We start from the raw sequence: 22350 nt of genomic DNA, 5'->3' as shown, positions 1-22350 counted from the left end.
GACAACTAGAGGTCATGGATTAAAGGTGAAAGCATAAAATGTTAAGGGGTGTTACATACCCCGTGGATATTTTGTCACTGTGACATGACCATGATGTAATTGAGGCTCTGCTGGGCATGATGTAATGGTCTTGTGATGGTGGAGTGATGTAATTTTCCTGCCAGTGAGAGGTCATGTGATGGCCTGTATAAAAGCAGAACCCCTCCCTGTGACACAGGTCAGTTCATGGCTTAATTCATCAGTGACTCCGTTCTGCTGCGTATTTGATTTCATGAATCAGTTTCATTTTAAAGTGGAGTTTTAATTTCTACTGTAAGAATCATTGTGCAGGCAGTTCTGAAAATATCTGCCAGTTAAAGTCCAGTTGGAGATTGAAGAATTATTGAATTTCAGGAAGCTGAAGAACTGAGAAAAGTTGGTGTTGTTGGCAGTGGAACAGGTTCGACCTTATTTAATCTTCATTCAGGAAGAATTAGTAACCTGCAATCCAAGGTAGTCCCTGTTAAAGAGCAAGGTTTCGCCAGGGAAAGGTCAGTGCCTTTAAGCTGTTTTATTTCCTTCATCGTAAATCTGTTGGGCAAAGCATATTTTGGCTGGGATCAGCAGTAGTGCCATGTAAGAGAATTTATTACTTCAAGGAAAGTCTCTCCTAACTGCGTAAATCATTTTGGACTTTTGCATTACTACTTTAAAGAACTGAGTTTGGATTTCTCATTTTAAGAACTGTTCAAGCTGCCCTGTAGCAGTCAACTTCCATTTAAGTTAGTCATTTGTTTACTTTTGGGTTTTTTTGAGCAGTGTTTAATAAATGTTTTATTTGTTATCAAAAAACCTGTCTCAATTCTGTATTCATTGTTGCCATCTCATAACAATTGGGGGCTCGTGGGATACGTACCATTTTTGAGTTCAAATGCTTGTTTAATTTTCAATCAGTGTTTTGGAAAAGGGGAATACCCGATTCTTCTGTTTGATTGGTTTGTGAGTGGTATTCGGCAACAATGAATATTGACAACTTCCTGGCTTCGCCAGACCCAGAGTTATTATTGAAGGTGAAAAAAAGTGATGTATTTGTGATTGCCAGCAGGTTGGAACTTAAAGGTATTTTGAAGGTTACAACAAAGCCTGTAATTCAGAGAAAAATCACAGAACACTATATAGATTCGGGTGTTTTTGATGTAACAATTTTAGATAAGTTTCCTGTGAGTAAAGCAGCGATTCAGATACACTTGGAACAAGTAGCATTAGAAAAGCTTAGAACAGCAGTTGAATTAAAACAGAAACAATTGGAAGCTAACTTGGAACTAAGTCGATTAGAAGCTGAACATAAAAGAGGGAATTTGAACTTGTGATGGTGGAATTAAGGTCTGAGAATCAGTCCTCTGGTTCTAGAAAAACATTTGTTGTTAGTCAGGAAGTTAAACTGGTCCCTCCATTTAGTGAAACAGAAGTAGAGAAATATTTTCAACATTTTGAAACTGTTGCACTGATTTCAGAGTAGTTGAAAGAGAAATGGTCGGTGTTGTTACAGAGTGTAATTAAATGCATTTATACAGCTTTAACTGCTGAGCAAGCACTTGATTATGATATTGTGAAACAGGATATATTAAAGGCGTATGAGCTAATTCCAGAAGCATATAGAGAAAGATTCAGAAATTTGAAGAAATCTGTGGAAAAGACTTGTGTGGCATTTGCCTACGATAAAGCTTTGTTGTTTTGAGAGATGGGTTTCCTCTAAAAATGTAAATGGGGACTATAATAAATTGAAAGAGCTGATTTTAATGGAGGAATTTAAAAGGAGCATCCCTGTTAAAGTAAAGACATACTTAAATGAGGGAGACACGGCTACATTGCAGGATTCTGCTAAATTAGCCGATAAGTATGCTTTAATCCACAAGAATAAATTTCCTCAGGGCAGAACTTTTAAAAGGAAAAACAACACAAATTTTTTTATTAATTAAAATTAAATCAGAAGTTAGTGAGAAAAGTAGGGAGGAAGGAAAACCTGTGAAGGAAAGACAGTTTGGTCCCATTTGTAATTATTTTAAGAAACCTGCTTACGTAATAGCTAACTGTTTCTGATTGAAAAAGGAGAAGGAAGCAGTCCCAGATGCTTGTGTGCAATGTACTGAAACACCTGTAAATTCACAGTGTTTGATAAACATGAATGAAGCTTTGTTAGAGTCTGACCAAGTTAACAAGGGATATGATCATTTTATAACTGAAAGACTTGTATCCTTGAAAGAGGGATCTACTCCAGTGCCAATAAAAATCCTTAGAGATACCGGAGTTTCTCAATCACTGATGTTAGACAGTGTGTTAAAGTTTAATGATGAGTCTGATACTGGTGAGGTAAGCTATATACGAAGTGTTGGGAATACCCTTATGCCTGTACATTTACATAGAGTAAATTTAAGGTCAGTGTTAGTTACAGGATTTGTTAAAGTAGGACTACAACCTAGTTTGCCTGTGAATGATATTTCTTTATTATTAGGCAATGACTTGGCAGGTGGACAAGTTTTTCTTGAAGTGCATTTGACAATAAAATCAGAGGAACCATGGATGGCTAAAAAGTTTGATGTGCAGAATGAGGTTGTTACCCATGATTGTTCAACTCAGGATTTGAGTTTTGAGGATGTGTCAGAAACTTTCTTATCTTCATTGTTTGAACAAGACTCTTGGAGTAAGTCTGACTATGAAGATTTGTCTCTGTCTCAGAAAGAGATGATAGCAGAGCAGATTAGATACCCTGAGAGATTATCAAGTTAAATGAACAAGCTCTTCTGGATAGTGAAATTGATAAGGTGCCAGTGGGATATTATTTTGAGAAAGGAGTACTGATGAGGAAGTGGAGAACACCTACAATTCCTGCAAATGATGAATGGAATATTGTTCACCAGGTAGTTGTTCCTAAAGTTTATCAAAATGGGATCTTAACTTTAGCCCATAGTGTTCCCTTGGGTGGACATCAAGTGGTATGGAAAACTGTGGACAAGATTTTAAAACATTTTTGCTGGCCTGGTTTGAGAAAAGATGTGGCGACGTTTTACAGAACGTATCATACTTGTCACATTATGGGTAAACCTAATCAAGTTACTCCAGTGGCCCCACTGCAACCTATTCCCACATTCAGTGAACTGTTTTCCAAAAGTATTATAGACTGTGTAGGTCCATTACCAAAGACAAAAACTGGTTATCAGTACTTGCTGACTTTCATGTGCACTGCGTCTAGGTTTCCAGAGGCAGTACCACTTAGGAATATAACAACTAAAACTGTAACAAAGGCTCTTATAAAATTCTTTACTTATTTTGGTTTACCTAAGGAAATACAATCTGATCAAGGCAGTAATTTTATGTCTGGATTGTTTCAACAGATAGTTTATAAATTGGGAGTTAAGCAAATTACTTCGTCTGCATACCATCCAGAATCACAAGGAGCTTTGGAGAGGTTTCATTCTACCCTCAAGACTATGATTAGAACGTATTTTGTGGAAAATGAAAATGATTGGAGTGAGGGTATATAATAACTTCTATTTGCAGTAAGGGAGTCGGTACAAGAATCATTAGGTTTCAGTCCATTTGAACTTGTATTTGGGCATAGAGTTAGAGGACCTTTGGCTTTATTAAAAGAACACTGGATTAATAACAAGGTACACACTAATTTGCTGGACTATGTTTTGAAATTTCAGGACAGGTTACATAAAGCTTGTAGTTTAGCCAGGGAAAATTAAAAATTGGCCCAGGAGAAAATGAAAACCTGGTAGGATAAAGAAGCTAGGATGAGGACATTTAAGCCTGGAGATAAGGTGCTGGTTCTTTTCCCAGTGCAAATGAATCATTTACAAGCCAAATTTCATGGTCCATGTGAAATTGTGTCAAAAATTAATGATATGGATTACGTGATTAAAAACTCCAGATCGTAGAAGGCCAACTCAACTTTGCCATATAAATAAGATAAAACCATATTATGAGAAACAGTCTGCTACTATGACTGTTGTGGTCATAAGTCTGATCTTATTAGGAACACAGTGGATGATCCACCTGAAACTCATTCTAAACCCAGCATTGCTTCTGTCAGATTACCAAACTCAACTGTTTTGGAAAATATTGATGAGAAGTTAGGTCATTTACAGCCAGAGCAGAAGCAGCAGATGAAGCAATTAATTTTTAAATATAAGGATTTATTTCCAGATATTCCTAGAAGAACCACAGTAGCTTCACATGATGTAGATGCTGGAGACGCCAAACCCATAAAACAACATCTATATAGGATGAACATGGAAAAATGTGAACTTGTTGAGAAAGAATTTAATAGAAAATAATATTATTAGACCTTCTAACTTAAATTGGAGTTCACCTTGTGTTATGGTGCCTAAGTCAGATGGTAGTATTAGGTTTTGTACGGACTACAGGAAGGTGAATGCTGCGATAAAAACAGATGCATATCCAATTCCTAGAGTAGATGATTGTGTAGATAAAGTTGGAATAGCAAAGTTCCTTACAAAGATTGATTTATTGAAAGGTGTGTTCCATTGAAGGATAGAGGTAGAGAAATTTCCACATTTGTAACTCCATCTGGGTTATCTGAATATAATGTTCTTCCATTTGGGATGAAGAATGCCCCAGGTACTTCCCAGCGGATGATTATCTCTGTGATTCAAGGATTGAAAGATACAGATGCTTATATTGACAATTTAGTTACAGGAAATGATACTTGGGAAGCACACATTACTGTGGTGGAGAAGCTATTTGAAAGGTTTTCAAAAGCTAACTTAACTATTAACCTAGTTAAAAGTGAATTCAGTCATGCCACTGTGACTTTCCTTAGCTATGTTGTAAATCCAGGCTTGGTTGAAGAAAATGGTTAAGGAAATACACCAAACTCCAATTTAGTAACAAAGGTTTGATGTTACAGGAGTAAAATATTTTGATAACTTATATTAATGGCAAAGATAATGTGATTGCTGATTATCTATCTCGATGTTGAATGTACAATGTAATTTTTTTTAATGGAGTGATATTTTAACATTTGTAACACTCCTACTGTATAGTAAGTTATAAGATGCTGTATGATAATACTATGTATACTGTGTATGCTGTAGATTTTATACATTTGTATTTTTTTTGTAAATAGTTAATTGTTAAAATTTTGCTCTTGACAGATCAAAAAATTTTTTTTGGACGGAGGTGTTACATACCCTGTGGGTATCTTGTCACTGTCACATGACCATGATGTAATTGCGGCTCTGCTGGGCATGATGTAATGGTCTTGTGATGGTGGAGTGATGTAATTTTCCCGCCAGTGAGAGGTCATGTGATGGCCTGTATAAAAGGAGAACCCCTCCTTGTGACACAGGTCAGTTCATGGCTTAATTCGTCAGTGACTCCATTCTGCTGCGTATTTGATTTCATGATGCAGTTTCATTTTAAAGTGGAGTTTTAATTTCTACTGTAAGAATCATCGTGCCGGCAGTTCTGAAAATAGCTGCCAGTTAAAGTCCAGTTGGAGAGTGAAGAATTATCGAAGTTCAGGAAGCTGAAGAATTGAGAAAAGTTGGTGTTGTTGGCGGTGAAACAGGTTCAACCTTATTTAATCTTCATTTGGAAGGTATTAGTAACCTGCAATCCAAGATAATCCCTGCTAAAGAGCAGAAAGGACTGGAGCAAGATTTCACTAAGGAAAGGTCAGTGCCTTTAAGCTGTTTTATTTCCTTCATCATAAATCCTTTGGGCAAGGCATATTTTGACTGGGATCAGCAGTAACGTCACATAAGACAATTTATTACTTCAAGGAAAGTCTTTTCTAACTGTGTAAGTCATTTTGGACTTTTGCATTACTACTTCAAAGAACTGAGTTTGCAGTTCTCGTTTTAAGAACTGTTTGAGCTGCCATATTGTGGTCGACTTCCAGTTAAGTTAGTCGTTTGTTTACTTATGTTTTTTTTTGAACAGTGTTTAATAAATGTTTTATTTGTTATAAAAAATCTGTCTCAATTCTATATTCATTGTTGCCATTTTTTAACAGGGGAACATGGGGGGGGGGGAGCTTCTTCACTCAGAGGGTGGTGAGAATGTAGAATAAACTGCCAGTGAAGGTGCAGGTGGTCAATGCAGGGTCGATTTAGAGAAATTTGGACAGCTACATGGAAGGGAGGACTATGGATGGCCGTGGTCCAGGTGCAGGTCAATGGGACTTGGCAGAGTAATGGTTCAGCACAGATGAGGTGGACTGAAGGGTTGGTTTCTGTGCTGTAGTGTTCTATGACTCTGTGACTCTAAGAGACAGTCCAGTCTGTGCCTTTACTTGTGTGGATTCCAGTGCTCTTGTGACCAACAGATCAAGTTTGCTTTTGGCAGTGTGTCTGACTTTCTGCAATTCCACTTCCAGTCAATTTGATAGGTTTCCTGGTTTTCCTCTTTCCCAATGAAACCGACTACCTTTCAGCTTGACTGCAAACTCGTGACACTTTATCTTAGGGTGTGAGCAGAATGCTATTAGAATCAAGATTGCAATCAGATCTGTTCTATCGAATAATAAACCTAAAGTTCTATAAATTCTCATCCATCTTCTTTACCTAACCATTCTGATCCGCATCCAGAATGCACATGTAAAATACGCCAGTGGAGTCTATTGACTCACTTAAATGGCTGTACTTATTACCATGGCAGTGAGTATGGATGAGCTTCTTTGACTTTCAAGCACGTTGCTGGGAAGGCGAGGGTGTAGGTGTTGGCATGTCACGGGGAAGGTCAGTTATTTCCCACTTCCAGGTAATTGTTCGTATTCCAGAAATATAAGATGCAGCAAATTATTTTTCACTGACACGGGTAAATTGTGTTACCAGCAGTCATATAGCTAAAGACATGTAACTCAACACAGATTGAGACTGAATTGGTCTGAACAGCTAAATTGCTGGAGTCACTGATTTGAAAATCTCAAAGCAAATTCTGACATTATTTCAACTAAATTGGAGGTTTATTACAATACAGAAGGAGTCCATTCAGCCCATTAGGCCCTTGCCAATTCCTGGAGGAACAATCCCATAAGTTAGATTCCACTTCTCCCCATTTCCTCTGTATCTATTTTTGTTCATATACAGTCTCATGATCACCTCATCTTTGATTTTTGTTGCCATAATTGTTCAAAATAGGGTAATGCACAGTTTCCAACCAATTTGCGAACTCATCTTGAGATAGTGGAGGAAACAGATCCACAGCCTGCATGCACATTAACTACAGATTCAGAATCAGGTTTATTATCACTGGCATGTGTCGTGAAATTTGTTAACTTAGCAGTAGCAGTTCAATGAAATACATAATATAGAAAAAATAACAATAAATGCAAGTAAATCAATTGCAGTATACATATATTGAATAGATAAAAAAATGTGCAAAAAACAGAAATAACATGTATTAAAAAAAAGTGAGGTAGTGTTCAGGGGTTCAATGTCGATTTAGGAATCAAATGGCAGAGGGGAAGAAGCTGTTCCTGAATCACTCAGTGTGTGCCTTCAGGATTCTGTACCTCCTACCTGATGGTAACAGTGAGAAAAGTGCATGCTTTGGGTGCTGGGGGTCCTTAATAATTGACATTGCTTTTCTGAGACACCGCTCCTTGAAGATGTTCTGGGTACTTTGTAGGCTAGTACCCAAGATGGAGCTGACTAAATTTACAGCCCTCAGCAGCTTCTTCCGGTCCTGCGCGGTAACACGCCCCCACCCCCCATACCAGACAGTGATGCAGCCTGCCTGAATGCTCTGCACAGTACACCTATAGAAGATTTTGTTGACATGCCAAATCTCTTCAAACTCCTAATGAAATGTAGTCACTGTCTTGAATTCTTTATATCTGTATCAATCTGGGACCAGGTTTCTTGACACCCAGAAACTTGAAACTGCTCACTCTCTCCACTTCTGATCTCTGGCATGTGTTTCTTCGTCTTCCCTTTTCTGAAGTCCACAATCAGCTCTTTCATCTTACTGATGTTGAGTGCCAGGTTTTTGCTGCAGCATCATTCCACTAGTTGGCATATCTCACTTCTGTACACCCTCTCATCACCACCTGAGATTCTACCAACAATGGTTGTATCATCAGCAAATTTATAGATGGTATTTGAGCTATGCCTAGTCACACAGCCATGTGTATAGAGAGAATAGAGCAGTGGGTTAAACTCACACCCCTGCGATGTGCCCGTGTTGATGGTCAGCGAGGAGGAGATGTTATCACAAATCTGCACAGATTGTGGTCTTCATGTTAGGAAGCTGAGGATTCAATTACAGAAAGAAGTACAGAGGCCCAGGTACTGTAACTTCTCAATTAGGATTGTGGGAATGATGGCATTAAATACAGAGACAGCACCTGAGATCAGTACTGGATGTAGGTCACTGGAGCAGGGAGGAAACAGCACTGCCTGCTCTACCAGCATGCCACCCTTAAAACAGAGTGAACTGAAGGTTGGGAAGGGCAGATTGGGAAGATGGGAGAATCATAGAGCATGGAAACAGGCTTTGTGGCCTATCTAGTCAATGCTGGCAAGCATTATCATTTAAGCTAGTCCTGTTGGCCTGTACTGTATGTGGTGGCATGGTAATATAGTGGGGGCAGTGTTGTAGCATTGTTGGGGCACCATGATAGTGAAACAGTTAGTATAACACGCTACAGAGATCGGGGTTCAATTCCTACGGCTGTCTGTAAGGAATTTATACTTTCTTCCCTTGACAACGAGGTTTTTCTCTAGGTGCTCCAGTTTCCTTCCACATTCCAAAGACACATGAGTTATTATTTGGGCATGCTATGTTGGCGCTGACAATATACGAGCCTAGTGGGCTGCTCTCAGCATATCCTCGGACTGCGTTAGTCGCAGCATTTTGCCGTATGTTTTGATGCTTGAATGTACATGTGACAGATCAAGCTAATCTTCAGTCTGTATTTAACCTGTATCCCCCTCAACAATGAATTTGAATGTATTTAAATCTTACATCCATCCCATAATGTGAGGGACTGTTCAAGTACCTTTTAAATATTGTTAATATATCCATTTCAACTTCCTCTGGCAGCCCATTTCATGTAATGACTACCTTCTGGGAGAAAAAAATTGCCTTTAAATTTTTCTCCCTCACCTCAAATCCATCTTATCTAATTCTTGATTCCACAGCTCTGGGACTAAGACTGTGTGTATTGATCCAATTAGCACCTCTTATAATTTATGCACCTCCATATTTAATATTACCCCTTATTCTCCTACTTCCCAATGAATAATGTTCCAATCTGCTCAATCTGTCTCCCTAACTTAGTCCTCTTGAGTCCCAGCAACATCCTCCTGAACCTGCTCTGCAGTATTTCCAGCCTCTTGGCATCTTTCCTAGTTCAGTGTGACCAAAACTGAACAGTATTCCAAATGCAGCCTCACTTACGAGCTTCAGAAACAGTCTCCCTTTTCCACCTGCTAACGTTCAGAGCTGCAGAGAGATGGGGTGGAGATTAATGCTTACCAGGGGTGTGTGTGAGGTGAAAATGGGGAAAGTACTTGCTGAAAACCTTGATGATAGAAATTACATGTGGTCAAGAGACCAGAGCAACAACAGGTCCTGAAAAATCCTGAAATGTAAAATCTATAATAGGTTCATAAAGAGAAAAAGTGAAGGAAGAAGTGACAATGATGGAGAAGCAGGAAGTTTGAAGCCACCCAATAAGGGCAGAGATGGGTGGTTTGAAGTGATTCTATCAATTACATTGAACTACAAGGATGTATTTCCTGGAATCATGGTCATTGAGTAATACAGCATGGATATATACCCTGCAGCCCAACTGGTCCATGAATACAACACTTTCCACCTAGCTAGTCCCAGTTTTCTGTGTTTGGCCTAAGCATCAGCCCTCCAAGTACCTATTCAAGTACTTCTTAAATGATATTATTGTACCTCCCTCAACCACTTCCTCTGGCAGCGTGTTCTATATAGCCACCACACTTTGTGTGAAAATATTTGTCTTCAGGTCCCTTTTTAAATCATTCCCTCTCACCCCAAAACTATGCCTGCCAGATTTCAATGATCTTACCCTGGAGAAAGGACTATTACCATCCACCTTATCTCTGCCTCATGATATTAAGCATTTCTATAAGTTTGCCCTTCATTCTCTTACATTGCAAAGAAAAACGAGATAGCCTAGCCAACCTCTCCCTATAACTCTAGACCACTAGTCCTTCCAACATTCTTGTACATCTTTTCAATTTAACCATGTCTTTCTTATAACAGAGTGACCAAAACTCCAAATGTAACCTCACCAACCACATATATAACTGTAACATAATGTTCCAGTTCCTGTGCTCAATACCCTGATTGATCAAAGCCAACACCTCATTGGTCAATCAGTGTTTTAAGTGCCTTAATCGATACCACATCCACCTATGACTGCTTTCAATGAACTATGCACTTGAATACACCTGCATTCCTATGATCCCTCTGATCCGTTCAATTCCCTAGCACTCTACCATTTATAACATGTCCTACACTGGTTTGACTTTCCAAAATGTGTCACCTTACACTTACCTGTATTGAAATCCATTTCCTGCACCTCTACTCACTTCCATAAATGATCAAGATCCCCCAAAATCTACGATAAACTTCTCCACTATCAACAACACCTCCTAATTTGGTATCATCTGTAAACTTACCGATCAAGCCTCTTGTATTTGCATCCAGGTTATTTATATAAATGATGAACAGCAAGGGTCCCTACACTGAACCATTTGGCACACCAGCAGTCACTAGCCTCCATTCAATGAAACAATCTTCAACCACTATTCTCTGCTTCAGAACACCAAGCAAATTTTGAATCTACTAGCTCCTCTTTGATTTCATGGTATCTAATTTTCCATCCAACTTTCCATGCAAGACCTTGTCAAAGGTCTTGCTAAGGTCCATATAGACAACACCCACCATCCTACACACATCTATCCCTTTGGTTATCTCTTTTTTAAAAAAAACTTTAAAACTTCTTATCCAGCCAGCCATTGCAGACTCTATGAATCAGACTTTATCTATCCAAATGCTGGTAGATCCTGTCACTCAGCATTTCCTTAAAGCAATTTACCCAATTTTGATGTCAGACTGTCTGGCCTATAGTCCTTGATACCCTTCTTATAGAAAAGAATAACATTAGCCAATTTCTTGTCTTCAGAAACTTCACTGTGAAGAAGATATCCCACAAAGACCTCCACAATTTCTTCTCTAGCCTTGCACAAAGTCCAAGGATACATTTGGTCAGGCCGTGGGGGCTTATTCAACTTAGTATGCTATTAAGCTACAAGTGCATCCTCCCTGTTAATTTTGAATGTTATCCAAAACATTTCCACTTGCTTCCCTTGTCTCTTGGGCAACCAGGATTTTCTCTTCAGCATACAACCAGGAGATCTCATTATTAAAAATCCCACCCATTGCTGAGTCTCGAGACATAGGTATCTCTGCTGATTCTAATGGGATCTAATTTTTCTCCACTCGCACCACATTTTTACTCTTAATATAGCTGCAAGACTTTTAAGGGTTTTCCTAACCATACCTGCCAGACCCATCTCATACTTCCTCTTTGCCCGCCTGACTTTTCTCCTAAGTGTACATTTAATCTTTTTATAACCATCCCTGATCCCTGACCCCTAAACCCTTCTTTTTCTTGAGCAAACCCTCAATATCTCTTATCAGCTAGGGTTGCTTAAACTTTCCTGGTTTATCCTTCACCCTGCAAGACACTCTTGATATCACACTCCTAAAAGCTACCCTCTTGCTGTTCATTCCTTTCCCTTCAAACAGGCTCTCTCAGTCAATCACAACTAGATTCTGCCTAATTCCCCCAAAATTAACCCTGCTCCAGTTTAGGACCCAGACCTGTGGACCTGTCCTTTCCTTTTCTATCACTATGTTAAAACTAGGGTTATCAGAGTCGAGGTACTCCATGACTGCCACTTCAGTTACTTGCCTTGTGTCATTCCCTAAGAGTATCGTGCCCCCCACCCATCAGTAAGGCTCTCTTAGGAAATTTTCCTGGATATATTTCACAAATTCCACCCCATCCAGGCACTTAAGACGCTGAATAGTAGAATCGATAATAAATAAATTAATGTTTTCCTCTAGTGCGACCCTATTATTTACAACCATCAGCAATTTCTCTACACACCTGCTCCTCAGATTTTTGCTGACTACTGGGGTCCCAATGGGGTGACCCTCCCCTTCTTGTTTCTAAGTTCTATGCCTATGGTCTCAGTGGATTATTCTCTAAGAATGTCACCTCTAAGTATGCTATTACATTCTCTATCATCAAAACACAACACTTCCTTACCTGTGTGTCTGTCACACCTGCAGCATCTGTAACAAACTGCCAGTCATGCTATACTGTCATCCTGTTATCTTATGGCTATAATATCCCAGTCCCCAAAGCCAGTCCATACTCTGAGTTCTTCTGCCTTACCTGTTAAGCCTCAGACAGTGAAATAAAGGCAGTTTAACTTAATATTCTATTCCTCCCTTTAGTATGCCCCTGATTTTCCTGATAACTAACCTTTCTCTCCTGGCTCCCGATAAGTTCCATGACTTGCTGTCTCGAACCAAACAAAAAGAAGACACTGGGAAGAAGGTGGTGGGGGAGTGTGTTTTATTTCCCACTACACTTTTCTCCTTGGGTTATCCTGTCAAATCTACAAAGGCCGTAATAAATCTAGACAAGAGGAACAGAAAAACTTACAAAAGGTTCAGAGAGCTCGGTAATGTTAGCAATCTAGATGATTATAAGGCTACTAGGAAGGAGCTTAAGAAGGCAATTCGGAAAGCCAGATGGGGCCATGAGGAGGCCTTGGTGGGCAGAATTAAAGAAAACCCCAAGGTATTCTACAAGTATGTGAAGAGCAAGAGGATAAGACATGAAAGAATAGGACAGTGGGAAAGTGTGTATGCAACCAGAGGCAATGGCAGAGGTACTTAATGAATACCTTACTTCAGTATTCACAGTGGAAAAGGATTTTAGTGATTGTAGTGATGACTTGCAGCAGACTGAAAAGCTTGAGCATGTAGATATTAAGAAAGAGGATGTGCTGGAGCTTTTGGAAAGCATCAAGTTGGATAAGTTGCCAGGACTGGATGAAATGCACCCCAGGCTACTGTGGGAGGTGAGGGAAGAGATTGCTGAGCCTCTGGCGATGATCTTTGCATCATCAATGGGGACATGAGAGTTTCCAGAGGATTGGAGGGTTGCAGATGTTGTTCTTTTATTCAAGAAAGGGAGTAGAGATAGCCCAGGAAATTATAGACCAGTGAGTCTTACTTCAGTGGTTGGTAAGTTGATGGAAAAGATCCTGAGAGGCAGGATTTATGAACATTTGGATTTATATAATATGATTAGGAGTTGTCAGCATGGCTTTGTCAAGGGCAGGTCATGCCTTATGAGCCTGATTGAATTTTTTGAGGATGTGACTAAACACATTGATGAAAGAAGAGTAGTAGATGTAGTGTATATGGATTTCAGCAAGGCATTTGTTAAGGTACCTCACGCAAGGCTTATTGAGAAAATAAGGAGGCATGGGATCCAAGGGGTCATTGCTTTGTTCATCCAGAACTGGTTTGCCCACAGAAGGCAAAAAGTGGTTGTAGATGGGTCATATTCTGCATGGAGGTCGGTCACCAGTGGAGTGCCTCAGGGATCTTTCTGGGACCCCTACTCTTTGTGATTTTTATAAATGACCTGGATGAAGAAAAGGTTGGAGGTGTTGTGGATAGTGTGGAGGGCTGTCAGACGTTACAGCGGGACAGTGATAGGATGCAAAATTAGGCTAAGAAATGGCAGATGGAGTTCAACTCAGATAAGTATGAAGTGGTTCATTTTGGTATGTCAAATATGATGTCAGAATATAGTATTAATGCTAAGACTCTTGGCAGTGTGGCGGATCAGAGGGATCTTGGTGTCCATAGGACACTCAAAGCAGCTGCGCAGGTTGACTCTGTAGTTAAGAAGGCATACGGTGTATTGGACTTCATCAATTGTGGAAGTGAATTTAGGAGCTGAGAGGTAATGTTGCAGCTATACAGTACCCTGGTCAGACCTCACTTGGAGTACTGTGCTCAGTACTGGTCACCTCACTACAGGAAGGATGTGAAAACCATAGAAAGGGTGCAGAGGAGATTTAACAGGATGTTGCCTGCATTGGAGAGCATGCCTAATGAGAATAGATTGAGTGAACTTGGCCTTTTCACCTTGGAGCGAAGGAGGATGAAAGGTGACCTGATAGAGGTATATAAGATGATGAGAGGCATTGATTGTGTGGGCAGTCAGAGGCTTTTTCCCAGTGCGGAAATCGTTGCCACAAGAGGACACAGGTTTAAGGTGATGGGGAATAGGTACAGAGGAGATGTCAGGGTAAGTTTTTTACTCAGAGAGTGGTGAGTTCGTGAAATGGGCTGCCAGCTATGGTGGTGGAGGCAGATATGATAGGGTCTTTTAAGAGACTTTTGGATAGATACATGGAGCTTAGTAAAATAGAGGGCTTTAGGTAAACCTAGTAATTTCTAAGGTAAGGACATGTTCAGCAAACTTTGTGGGCCAAAGGGCCTGTATTGTGCTGTAGGTTTTCTATGTTTCTATGCTAACTTGAGTCATGTAATGACGAGGTCTCTGGCAACATTCTCAATTTCAATTGTGAGTGGAAGGGACACATGTTTAGCAGAATTCCACTATCTGACAGATTGTTCACCACATACATTGCATGCTCATAGAACATAGACCAGTCCAAACCCTTCAGCCCAACAATGTTGTGCCAACCCTTTTACCTACTCCATGATCAATCTGGACTTCCCTTCTACATAGTTCTCCATTGTTCTTTCATCCATGTGATCATCTAAGAGTCTTTTAAATGTCCCTAGTGTATCTGCCTCTTCCAGCAGCCATGGCAGTGCATTCAAGTTTAAGCGTAATTGTCCTACAACTGTATACTTGAATACAGGCAAATGAAACAACATTTCTACAGGGCCTAGGTGCAAAACACATTGATAACATTCACACACAGCACATATAATTACAATAGCAGAAAAACATACAGTCACCAAAAAATATATAGCCCATGTCTCTTAGTGTCATCTATAGACTTAAAGTACAGGCAGTCCCTGGGTTATGAATGACTGACTTACGGACAACTCATACTTATGAACGGACTGCCATAAAGCCTATTATATTAAAAATTTGAGTTAAATACAATGGTTCATAATAACAAACGCACACATTACTTTGTGACGCTCATGAAAACATTGCGCAGCTTCAGCGGTTTGTTGGCTCGAGGAAGGAGAACGCCGTCTGCCGTTTCAAGTCGGATCACATTGCCGTTAATACTGTGTTGAGTGTACAACTTTGTATTTGGTTTAAATTTTTCTCTTATTTACCCTTGTAACCATGCCTCCAAAGTGTAAATCTGATGCAAGTGCTGGTGATGCAGTAAAGAAAAGGAAAATGATCATGATTGGAAAATGATATTTTCTGACCTTTTATATACACTTTCTTGTACTCTGTATTCTTCCATGTAGAAACTAATAAAAATATTGGAAAAGAAAATAAAGTGGAAATAATAAATCAATCGGAAAGAGGTGAAATGCCATCGGTCATTGGAAAAGTGACCAAAGTTTGGAACAACTTTAAAGGATAAAGTGATGAGAGCATTTGAGGAAGAAGACTAAAAACTCCAGAACTGAAAAAGATTTCGAAAAAAGAGTTAGCTGAAGCCTTTTGTCTCATTGAAGCAGGGATGGCAAAGTCAGAGGAGTAAGATCCTAATACAGAGAGGTTCACCAAAGTTTACCGTACAGTTACCGAGGGCCTCAGCTGCTACAAGGCCACTTATGATGAGAAAAAGAAAAGCTCTGCATAGAAAGGTAAAATATATGCTATGTACTGACAAATGTTTGAGTAACTGACGCTAAATGAGAACTGTATGTACCTGTTCTGACTTACTTACAAATTTGACTTAAAGACAGACTTAGGACTGCATCTCGTTGGTAACCAGGGGACTGCCTGTACATGTGATGTTGTCCTGGTGTCGTGTTTCTGCAAGAACAAACTCACAGCAGTCCTCGATGCATGGGTGCAACTGCAGATGAATGCAATCCAGCTTGACTTCCTGGAAGTAAACACTGGAGCCTGCACCCCCGCCCCCCCCCACCTCAGCTCAGAGGATCCCTGTGCCTCGCGCCTCCAGTGTCTCCTCCCCTGAGTGACTGCAACAGACAGCCTCATGGTATGAGGGCCAGGTCTGCACAACAACCAAGGCTACACAGCTCCCCTGCCTTCGGTCTCACTAGTATTCTGCATTATCTATGTCCAACGGGGTCTTGCAGTCACAAGAAAAACATCCAAGACAATCTCTTGCATGCAACTACAACTCTCTCTGTAAAAAAAGACTACCTCTGACATGCCCCTTATACATTCCTCCGATGATCTTAAAGGTATGCCCTCTTGTATTAGCCATTTCCATCCTGGACCAGAAGTCTCTGGCTGTCCACTCTATCTATGTCTCTTATCATCTTGAACATATCCATCAGGTCACCTGTCATCCTCCTTCTCTCCAAAAAGAAAATCCCTGGCTTGCTCAAACTATCCTCATTAGACAGACTTACTAATCCAGGCAGCATCCTGGTAAATCCCCTCTACACCCTCTCTTCCATATTCTTTTTATAATGAAGCAACCAGAACAGAACACAATATTCCAACATACCATGAGGCTGCCTGTGCTTCATGGAGCTGTCACAGCATTCCATGGCTCTTGAACTCAATCCCCTGACTAATGAAGGACAACTCACCATATGCCTTCTTAACCACCCTATCAACCTGCACAGCCACGTTGAAGGATTCACAAGATCCCTATATTCCTCCACAATGTGCAGAATCCTGCCATTAAACTTGTATTCTGCCTTCAAGTTTGACTTTCCAATGTGAATCACTTCATACTTTTCCAGAGTGAATTCCATTTGCCACTCCTTAGCTGAGCTCTGCATCCTATCAATGTCCTGTTGTAACCCACGACAACCTTCTACCCTATGAAAAACACCAAGAATATTCCTGTGGACCTCATACAGCAAGGCCTAGTAAGCATTAAGGCAGATACTTCATGTTTCTGTGACCTGCAAGGCTAAGGAAACAGCACCGGAGGTGGGTTTGGGCTACATAGCCCTATTCCCACCTAGCAAAGACACAATGGTCCAAAAGGCTCCTGCTTACATTATATTGCACATTTTCTATGAATCTATAAATTTCCCAAGTATTAATCACATCATCAGAATGACTATCTCCACCAACGCAGAGTCTGGATAGAAAATGTTCAAGTTCAAAAAGGTGGAAATTCAAAGTAAGTTTGTTATTAAACTACATATACAGTATGTCATTATATCCTACCTTGACATTCACTTTCTTGCAGACATTAACATTTGTATGGAGAAATACAATATAATAGTAATTAATAAATAAATAATGCAGAGAATTTGAACTGTAGAGTTCTTGAAAATGAGTACTTAGGTTGTAGAGTTAGTTCGGAGTGGAAATGAGTGAAGTTATCCACTCAAGTTCAGGAGCTCGATGGTTGGAGGGTAATAATTGTTCCTGAACCTGGTAGTGTAGGACTGAAACCTCCTGCATCTTCGTTCTGATGACAGAAGCAAAAAGAGAGCATGGTGGTGGGCCTTGATCATGAATGATGCTGTCTTATGGCAGTGGTCTTTGTAGATGTGCTCAATGGTGGGGAGGACTTTGCTTGTGATGGACTTGCATTGACTCCACTGCTTTTTGTAGGCTTTACCATTCTTGGGCATTGGTGTTTGCCTATCACCATGATGCAACCAGTCAGAATACTCTCCACTGAACATCTGTAGAGGTTTGTCATCGTTTTAGATGTCATACCAAATCTGTGCAAACTTTTGAGAAAGTAGAGGTGCTGTTGTGTCTTTTTGTGATGCCACTTACATGCTGGTCCCGGGAGAGATCTCCTGATATGATAACACTAGGGAAACTGAAATTACCGACCCTAGCCACCTTTGATCCCCTACTGAGAACTGGTTTACGGACTTCGGTTTCTTCATCCTGTAGTCAATAATCAGCTCTTTCGTTTTGCTGATGTTGTGTGAGAGGTTGTTGTTGTGACACCATTCAACCCTCCCATATGCCGATTTGTTAACACCTTTGATTTGGCCTACAACAGTGGTGTCATTACAGTCAGGGGCAATCAATTTAAAAAGCAGCATTTTTCTCAGGTTTTTGTTTTTTTTCTGGTGGCCCAGTTGTATCACAATTCATTAGCAAGGGTAAATAAAAATAAGGTAGAGACAAGAGGAGTGGCCATTGTAGTGGACCAGAGTTAGAGTCAGGAGGCTTTGCTCAACAGGATTGGGTGAGGTAAGTTTCTGGTAAGTTTGATCTTCATTCTTTGTTTGTTAGTGCGAAGATAATACAGTGAGAATTGCTCCAAGTGCTGTCTTATTGTTCCGTGTGTGACATGTAGGAACTCTGGGAGAATTCCAGTCTTCCGGATAACCACATCTGCACCAGGTGCACTGAGCTGCAGCTCCTCAGAGAGCGTGTTAAGGAATTGGAGCTGCAGTTCAATGACCTTTAACTCATATGGGAAAATTAGGAGGTAATAGACTGGAGATACAGGGAGGTAAGGGAGGTAGTCATTTCTAAGTTGCAGGAGGCAGGTACCTGTGTGATGTCAGGAGAGGGAGAGGCAATGGACAGTCAGTTCTGTGTGCCACTCTGGCTGTTCCCCTCAATAATTCATTGCTTAGAAAATGTGTTCAACCACCCCCTCCCCAACAAACTGAAGTTTTCATCTTTTATTGTTATTGTTATTATTGTATTTAATTTGCTTTTTTTGATACTGATCTTTTTCTGTTAAAAGACTCTTCCACGTCAAAGTGAAACCAGATCTCTACAAAGTGATCTAAATTAATTACAAATCTAAAACGCTGAATAATAGATTGCACAAACATTCACCCTTTTTAATACGACACATCAAATCATCACTGGTGCAGCCAATTGGTTTTAGAAGTCACATAGTGGGTTAAATTGTGATCACCATGTGTAGTCAAGGTCTTTCAATTGATTGTACTAAAAATACACCTGTATTTGGAAGGTCCAACAGCTGGTGAGTCAGTATCCTGGCAAAAACGACACCATAAAGATAAAGGAAAACTCCGAGCAGCTCCACCCAAAGGTTATTGAAAGTAACATCAGCAGATGGATACAAGAAAATGTCCAAGTCACTGAGTATCTCTTGGAGTACTGTTAAATCATAAGCAAGAAATAGAAAGAATATGGCAGAGTTGTAAATCTGCCTTGAGCAGGCCATCTCAAAAACTGGTGATCGTGCAAGAAGGGAACTAGTGAGGAGGCCACCAGGAGATCTATGACAGCTCTAGGGGAGTTATAAGTTTCTTTGCTGACATGGGAGAGACTGTGCATACAACTGTTGCCCGGGTGCTTCACTGGTTACAGCTTTATGGGAGAGTGGCAAAAAGAAAGCCACTTTTGAACAAACTCACATGAAATCTCAGCTAGAGTTACCAAACACCATACATAGTCAAAAACACACCAACCCTACCGTGAAGGATGGTGGTGGCTGCATCATACTATGGGGATGCTTCACTGCAGCAGGCCCTGAAAGGCTTATTATGGTGGAGGGTAAAATGAATGCAGCAAAATACAGGGAAATCCTAGAGGAAAACCTGATGCAGTCTGTAAGATAACTACGACTTAGGAGATTTGTTTTCCAGCAAAACAATGACCCCAAGCATAAACCCAAAGCTACACAGGAATGGATTAAAAACAGCTAAGTTAATGTCCTGGAGTGGCCGAGTTGGAGTCTAGACCTGAATTCAATTGTGGCTGGACTTGAAAAGGGCTGTTCACTCACTCTCAGTCTGATCAGTTTGATCTTTGTGGGTAGAGTTAAGAAATTAAAAGGATAAAAAGAACCTGATGTGAGCTATATAGAAGCCTCTAAACAGTAGTCATGATGCAGGATACAAATAACATTGGGAAATAGAAAAGGCTTGTCAAAGGGCAATATTATACTAGTCATGGGGGATTTCAATATGCAGGTAGATTGGGAATATCAGGTTCGTGCTAGATCCCAAGACAGTGAATTTGTTGAATGCCTATGAGATAGCTTTTTAGAAAAACTAGTGGTTGAGTCCAGTAGGGCAAAGGTTATTCTAGATTTGGAGTTGTGCAAGGAACCTGACTTGAAAAGGGAGCTTAAGGTAAAGGAACCCTTAGGTGCAGTGATCATAAAATGATAGAATTTAACCTGAAATTTGAGAGGGAAAAACGTATTACTTCAATATTACAGTAAAGTAAAGGGAATTTTAGAGGCATGAGAGAAGAGCTAGCCAAAGTTGATTGAAAGGGGATGATTTCAGGGTTGATGGCAGAAAGCAATGGTGAGATTTTCTGGGAGCAATTCAGAAGGTGCAGGATAGATTGTCACAGTCTGGTCTGTGAAGTCCCCATTGCAGTTCACAGTCCAGTCCATGGATTCTGCATTCGAGTTGTTTCTGTTTTCCCTTGTTCCATTGGGAACCTTAATTAAGGTAGCTGATCCTCATTTCGGGCTTGCAACGTAAATAACTCAGTGGTCCAGATATTCTTTTGCTGGACCGTCCCCGTCAGAATCCCACATCAAGAAGCTCGGCATCCGAAACCCACATCAAGAAGCTCGGCATCCGAAACCCACATCAAGAAGCTCGGCATCTGAAACCCACACCGAGAAGCTCGGCATCTGAATCCCACACCGAGAAGCTCGGCTTCTGAAACCCACACCGAGAAGCTCGGCTTCTGAAACCCACACCGAGAAGCTCGGCATCCGAAACCCACACCGAGAAGCTCGGCATCTGAATCCCACACCGAGAAGCTCGGCATCCGAAACCCACACCGAGAAGCTCGGCATCCGAAACCCACACCGAGAAGCTCGGCATCCGAAACCCACATCGAGAAGCTCGGCATCAGAAACCCACACCGAGAAGCTCGGCATCCGAAACCCACACCGAGAAGCTCGGCATCTGAAACCCACACCGAGAAGCTCGGCATCCGAAACCCACACCGAGAAGCTCGGCATCCGAAACCCACACCGAGAAGCTCGGCTTCAGAAACTCACACCGAGAAGCTCGGCATCCGAAACCCACACCGAGAAGCTCGGCATCCGAAACCCACACCGAGAAGCTCGGCATCTGAAACCCACACCGAGAAGCTCGGCATCCGAAACCCACACCGAGAAGCTCGGCATCCGAAACCCACACCGAGAAGCTCGGCATCCGAAACCCACATCGAGAAGCTCGGCATCAGAAACCCACACCGAGAAGCTCGGCATCCGAAACCCACACCGAGAAGCTCGGCATCTGAAACCCACACCGAGAAGCTCGGCATCCGAAACCCACACCGAGAAGCTCGGCATCCGAAACCCACACCGAGAAGCTCGGCTTCAGAAACTCACACCGAGAAGCTCGGCATCCGAAACCCACACCGAGAAGCTCGGCATCAGAATCCCACATCGAGAAGCTCGGCATCTGAAACCCACACCGAGAAGCTCGGCATCCGAAACCCACACCGAGAAGCTCGGCATCCGAAACCCACACCGAGAAGCTCGGCATCAGAAACTCACACCGAGAAGCTCGGCATCTGAATCCCACACCGAGAAGCTCGGCTTCAGAAACTCATACCAAGAAGAGTCCCGGATCTGTGTCCAATGTCCAGAAAAGGTCCTGGCTCTGTGTCCTGTGTGCAAGGTTGAGTCCCGGCTCTGTGTCCTGTGTCCAAGGTTGAGTCCCAGCTCTGTGTCCTGTGTGCAAGAAGGGTCCCGGCTCTGTGTCCTGTGTCCAAGGTTGAGTCCCGGCTCTGTGTCCTGTGTCCAAGGTTGAGTCCTGGCTCTGTGTCCTGTGTCCAAGGTTGAGTCCTGGCTCTGTGTCCTGTGTGCAAGAAGGGTCCTGGCTCTGTGTCCTGTATCCAGGAAGAGTCCCGGCTCTGTGTCCTGTGTCCAAGGTTGAGTCCCGGTTCTGTGTCCTGTGTCCAGGAAGAGTCCCGGCTCTGTGTCCTGTGTCCAAGGTTGAGTCCCGGTTCTGTGTCCTGTGTCCAGGAAGAGTCCTGGTTCTGTGTCCTGTGTCCAGGAAGAGTCCCAGCTCTGTGACCTGTGTCCAGGAAGAATCCCGGCTCTGTGTCCTGTGTGCAAGTTTGAGTCCCGGCTCTGTGTCCTGTGTGCAAGAAGGGTCCTGGCTCTGTGTCCTGTGTCCAGGAAGAGTCCCAGCTCTGTGTCCTGTGTTCAGGAAGAGTCCCGGCTCTGTGTC

The 22350-nt window shown here is 41.5% G+C and overlaps 1 protein-coding gene across 1 annotated transcript; it reads left to right on the top strand.

The window, feature by feature from the left end:
• The first annotated feature begins 998 nt into the window (after positions 1–998).
• LOC132405900 (putative proline-rich protein 21) lies at positions 999–21692 on the top strand. The gene is made up of 2 exons (XM_059990877.1): positions 999–1098; positions 20869–21692. Exons 1-2 carry the CDS (start codon positions 999–1001, stop codon positions 21690–21692), a joined length of 924 nt encoding a protein of 307 aa, XP_059846860.1.
• The last annotated feature ends 658 nt before the right edge of the window (positions 21693–22350 follow it).

This window comes from Hypanus sabinus, chromosome 16, assembly GCF_030144855.1.
Source record: "Hypanus sabinus isolate sHypSab1 chromosome 16, sHypSab1.hap1, whole genome shotgun sequence".
NCBI lineage: Eukaryota > Metazoa > Chordata > Chondrichthyes > Myliobatiformes > Dasyatidae > Hypanus > Hypanus sabinus.
This window is presented reverse-complemented; position numbering and strand designations above follow the sequence as displayed.

Excerpts from the sequence above, each read along its gene's own strand:
- LOC132405900 (XM_059990877.1), top strand. The coding sequence starts at position 999 with ATGAATATTGACAACTTCCTGGCTTCGCCAGACCCAGAGTTATTATTG. Across the intron at positions 1,099-20,868 it reads CAGCAGGTTGGAACTTAAAG|CTCGGCATCCGAAACCCACA; the intron begins GTATTTTGAAGG and ends CACACCGAGAAG.